Below are 5715 nucleotides of genomic sequence, written 5' to 3' on the forward strand. Positions count from 1 at the left end.
TCTTTCAAGAAAATCCAAAAAAAATAAAAGACCCTGGAACTAGAAGTGTACCATCTGTTTTTTAAACCGATGGGGCTCTTAAGTGTAAGCATCACCATTCATTTAGTTACACTTTAAATACCCACCCAAACTCTTTCATCTCCATGTCAACTCGCTCATCTTCGCTCTTATGCGACTTGGTTTCCTTGTTTAACTGTATTGCAGAGATCTGTGTGGTCACTAACGAAACGGATGCCATTTGGGAAGAATTTGTTTTCTGGGGCTCTCTCCTCTGTTGCATGGCATCCACATTCCCTTTGGTCACCACAGCACCAGAAAGGTTACTGAAAATGTGTGCATTAATGATGCTCAAACTCTCCACTGCTTGCATCTGCATACGGTTGCCATCAGAGTCGCCACTGATAAGGCAAGAATTGCAGGTTTTGGCTGGCGACTGTGGGATGGATTCTCCCTGAGGGGACTCCGTTGCCTTTCTCTCATTACTGTGTGACAATTGAGCATCCTCAGAGTGCCCCTCATGCCCTTGCAGCTGCCTGCACAGCCCATTCCACATTATGTTATTCGCTGAGCTGTTCCCAGACATTCTTCTCACAGCCTCTGTCAACATGATCTCAGAGTTGACATTTCCAGCCTTCTCCAAGCTGTGACTGATACTGCCCTCAGACTTGCAGGCCATTCTCTCAGCCCTCAGAGGTGTTGCACAGCCTTCAGAAGTGTGGGCTTGCCAGGAGATTTCCTCCAAGATCATATCCTTTCTTTTTTCTTGACTCATAGTAGAAGGGCTAGTTTTCAGCGAGTTGGTGTGAATGAGAAACGGCATAGGGCCATTAAACTTTGTGGCTCGGTTTTCAATTTTACTGTCTCCTTTATCCCCATAATAATGAAAGGCAGTCAAATATGTCTGTATAGCATTAGAATCGAGTTTGTGGTAGGAAGGCACTTTTGCACTGGTGGGTCTCATAAATGTATTTGTGTTTATTGCAGGCTTGTTAGTCTGAGAAGGTCGCGGAGTAAATGGCATGTCAGTTTCAGTTCTGTTCAAGGGTTCAAGTGAATTTGCCTTAGGGGGGGTTGGGCAATGAGGGGAAACGGGATTGACTGGAGGAACTGCTGGTTGGGGCGAGGAGAAGGCTCTCTTCCCCAAAATTCCAGACTTAAACTTGAAGGATTCGAGTCGCCAGTTAGGCCTGTAGCTGTGGATAGTCTGTTCGAGAACGCAGGGACTATCGAAAGGCAAAGAGACACTGGAATGGAGGGCAATCCTGGTCGCAACTTCTGAGGTGCTGGCACCGTTTGCTGTGGTGCTGACTGAAAGGTAGGCACGCTGTGGAGGAATCCCTGAGAAAAAATTGATCCGGTCCTGAAAATCCCTCACATTATTCCGAGTCCCAGGACCACATTGTATGGGCCCCCGAGGTGGAGCCAAGTACTTAAATCTCCTCTGCAGTGTGCTCGGGGCGAAACATCTGGGAGGTTTAGCCACGGGAGAATCTACTCTGACAGTGCCATCGGACTCCAGTGTCACGTCTTCAACTCCATTAGAGGCCATTAGTGGCCATCTCAAACCTCACCAGCTTCATGAGATACATCCAGCATAAAATAAAGGGAGCAGCTTAATGACGTGTAAACCTATGGAACAAACAAGAGAAGATATTGGTCAGAAACATTTTATTTTAGATAAAGCGCCTGGTATGACTAGCAAAGAAGGTGTGACAATTCTTCCACAACTTGGAATTATATATCAGAAATACATTTCAGTTGGAAAGGCCATACTGGAATTTGGAGTAGTGAGTTGAGCTGAATGGTGGTAGTTATAGAGACAAGTTTCAGTATGTGGCTTAAAGGGTACATAAGGACCTTTTTATTTGATTGTGTTACATGTTCCCATGTGTTGCTACAACTGTTTATGTAAGGTGTGTGTATTGTTTATTTATTTATATATATATATATATATATTTTTTTTTTACATTTTGACCACTTTTTTAAACTTTTAAATTGCATTCCCTGCCTCAAGATGGCTAGCCATGTACCTACCTGGACCTCTCAGAACTACATTTCCCATTATCCTCCTGCTCACTGGTAAATCCATCTGTTACATATGTGAGCAGGAGGATGATGGGAAATGTAGTTCTGAGAGGAGTTCAGAATTGATGTTGATAATCAGCATGATGTAGACCACATGACAATGGAAATAAGAACATGTTTTAGTGTTTAATCACTTAGTGTTTGCATTGATGAAAGCAACAAGTTACAACTTATTTACCTTTTTTTACTTTTGTGGCAAAAAAAATTCCACATCATTAACTGCTTACTGCCATATCCTGTTATGGTACACAAGTTTATAATGTTATATATATTCATAAATTTTTTTTTAAAAAAAAATTTTAAAAAGAAAGAAAAAATGACACTTGCTATTTAAAATGTTTTATGTTTGGATTATTTGGTGAAATAAAACCTAAGCTCAACTCAAGAGCTATGCCTAAACTTGAGTCAAGCTCCTTAATGAATTTATCAGAAGTTGAATTTAACACAATATTTGAGTAACGCAGTAAGAACCAATCTTATTAACTTATATTTTGCTGAAAGAAGACAGAGTACAATAATAATAAAAAAACACGTAGCCATTAATCTCTCTGCAAAATAAATATTTTTGTTTTACTGAGTTTAACTGCAAAACGTTTAAATTAAAAAAATAATAATTGTGTAGGTCAACAAGGTTTACATTAATGCTGTAAACGACGTTTGTTCCAATTCCCCAGCAGTACATCTCTCCAGTAAATCAGAGTGATTCTTACTGCTTTATTCAAATACTGTTATATGATAAATGTCTATGCAATTGTAATTTGAAACCAAGTTCTGTACTGCATAATACCTTTTTTAAAATTACAACAAAAGCCTGGCTACAATATTCCCATAATATATATTTTCTGAAATCATTATTTACGTTTAAAGCCGTTTTATCCTATATATGTACAATACAGCACTGTTATATATACCCAGATAACTACTTATCCAATTGACATAAAACTTACAAAAGACATTTAGCACAAGTTATTGCGAGTACCTGGGGTATATGAAGATACAGTAATGATTGCTTATTCAAAATATTAAAAGGCGAGACCTTACAACACAAAACAGCTGTAAAACTCCACGGCTGTATCATGATGGTGACAATTTATAACATGTGCACCTAACAACAATTGGCAGGGTCCGCCATAATTTTAAATAAATATATAAATAAATAAATAAATAAATAAATAAAAGAGTTGGTTATTTGTTTGAACTCAAATGGGTAGATCTGTATCGTATTGAAAAGGGTACTGGGTAAATTTGTACAGAAAACTGGGTATCTGTACAAATAGTTTCTTTATAAAAATACCAGGAAAAGTTATACTCCAAATAAATAAATAAGCAGGTAAAAGAGAAAATGACACTGGACTTGTGACTGGCACACAGCACACCTTGTAGGCTAGCTCCGGACTTATTTTATTTGCAAACTAGAACATCACCACAGCCTATATATAGCTTCTGTATGTGCAAACAGGCAATAATGAAAAAGAGATCATTGGGCAGGTTATGAACCACACATACCACCATGACAACTACTACCAAACACACTATCTAGCAGTGTTCACAGTGTCTGAAGCGATATACTGCATTTTAGAATGACAACAGATGCAAATCAATAAAAAATAAAAAACACTATTTATCAATAAAAAAATAAAATAAAAAAAACACAAACGTAAAATCACCATAAATTGGTTACATGTCAGAAAAAGAATTGTCTGGGCTTGACATTTAGCTTAACTGCCTTTCTCTCAATCAGCATTGATATAGGTGGGCTAAATGTATCTTCTTTCAATCCAAGCCAAACAACACACAAACTTTTCATAGATTATTAACACGAGTGGTTTAAACTCTGGGCAAATATGTGCTTGGAATTATGTTTATAAATAATTATACCCCCTCTAATAACATTATTAAAATCGCGTTAACGTTTGGTGTGATTATATTTCATTATAGTATTTACCGTTCTGCCTGCTAATGTATTGTTAAAAAGTGAAGGCATATAAAGCGCACACTACAGTTCCAAAGCCGTACTCCTGGCTACACGGTTACCATGCGGCTATCTCTCTGCCAGCAGGCCTGCCTGATAAAGCAGGTAGTCATCGTTTCTGTGCACACAGAGAAGCGCCGCAGCTGCCCGATATATTCATTCAATACTCCTGTGTTCAGCTTGTGGTGGTATTCGTTAAAACCTCACTGTGCTTCAGCAATTTATTTCCCAACTCACTTGGATGTAATGAAAAATTCTCGTACTTTCACAGTCCCACAGAAAACTCTTCCTGCCGCGCCGCTCCGCGCCGCTCCACTCCACTCCACTCCACAGCTCCCTAGCAACCACGCAGGCTGGGCCGCGGACAGCGTCTCGAGTCCCGCGCACGTATTCTACTGTTAAAGACACGCCTCCCCAAATCTCAGACGTGTCAAATTTCACGCTTCTCGCGGGACTCCACTCATTCTGGTCACTTTATACCTCCAATGATAAGCATGTTTTCTGAAGTTAATGTACGGGTTTATAAACACACTTTTACTATATAACAAGCGTATCTGTCTTTTATATTTAATATGTGTACATACTGTACAATATAGTGATAATCATTTCTAAATACGTACATTATTGTTGTTCGTATTTATGTGCATTTGTCCTTGTACTTTACTAGAATATAGTGTACACTGACAGGTGTACCGATTTATTGAGACAGTGTCCATCAATTATAGTTATTATACAAATACATATACTATTTGTGTATTTTAGTAGGCAGTTCCCTATTGTTCCATAATACCCTTTATATAACTGAACATTCCGAAACACATGTCTGTAACTCTTAGATCAGCAGCATAGAGTGTAATTTCATTGGGTCCCATTTTAGATGGAATATAATAAACTGAATATATATGGAGTTAATCTGAATACATTTATGTAGCCATGTCCCTTACAATGCCCTAATGCGGGGCTGCTGGTTATTCCTATATACAGTGTATATATATATATATATATATATATATTGGGGGGGAGTTAATTATTATTTATAATTTATTAATGGCTTTCTTATCATAGTTGGTTTTAATGTAACTTAAAAATTGTACTTTTTGTATTATTATTATTATGTTTATACTATTATTAAAATATGTTAAATGCTCTGACTGTGGCAGTTGTATGTGTGACATGCTATACAAATGTATTGTGGTTTGTTCTTTTTTTCTGATATATACTTGTGACAAGCAGGCTGTAGTTGATGACTTCAGACCAGAAAGGAATACACAGAGACAGTAGTTGAGTGTGTTGAAACTGAGTCACGGCAGCGCTCAGTGTTTTAATTGAACAAAATAAAAGGTTTAAGCAAAACAGAAGACAGGACACTGCACTTACGCCAAAATAAATAGACAAACAAAACTGACTAACACTCAAACAAACGGTGGACTAAGAGACAAACAAACACGGTGAGTACAAGTACTTCTTATTATTTTTGTCTATTTTCCTTTCTCCTCTCCACACCCGTTCTCCACTCACTGAACACACAACCCCGACTGAGTAAAACGTGCATCTATATATACTGTTGTGCAGGGATTCAATTAATAATTAATCATTCACTTGAATCCCAGCACGTGAATTAATTATGTGCAACCTCGTGCTCACATATTAAATACTTT

At 37.9% G+C, this 5715-nt stretch overlaps 1 protein-coding gene across 4 annotated transcripts in view; it reads right to left on the reverse strand.

The window, feature by feature from the left end:
* Window positions 1-4477, reverse strand: part of ttll4 (tubulin tyrosine ligase-like family, member 4) — a 60211-nt gene extending 55734 nt beyond the window's left edge. Inside the window, exons 1-2 of one of the 4 annotated variants that reach the window (XM_034003339.3) lie at window positions 4295-4473; window positions 126-1629 (exon numbers count right to left, since the gene is read on the reverse strand). In XM_034003339.3, the coding sequence (XP_033859230.2) occupies window positions 126-1549 (1424 nt within the window). In that variant the 5' untranslated portion in view covers window positions 1550-1629; window positions 4295-4473. Of the gene's footprint in view, window positions 1-125; window positions 1630-4294 lie in introns of all 4 variants that reach the window. The other 3 variants (XM_034003366.3, XM_059031970.1, XM_059031969.1) reach the window with 3 other exon arrangements.
* Window positions 4478-5715: the final 1238 nt, after the last annotated feature.

This window comes from Acipenser ruthenus, chromosome 10, assembly GCF_902713425.1.
Source record: "Acipenser ruthenus chromosome 10, fAciRut3.2 maternal haplotype, whole genome shotgun sequence".
In the NCBI taxonomy this organism is placed as follows: Eukaryota; Metazoa; Chordata; class Actinopteri; order Acipenseriformes; family Acipenseridae; genus Acipenser; species Acipenser ruthenus.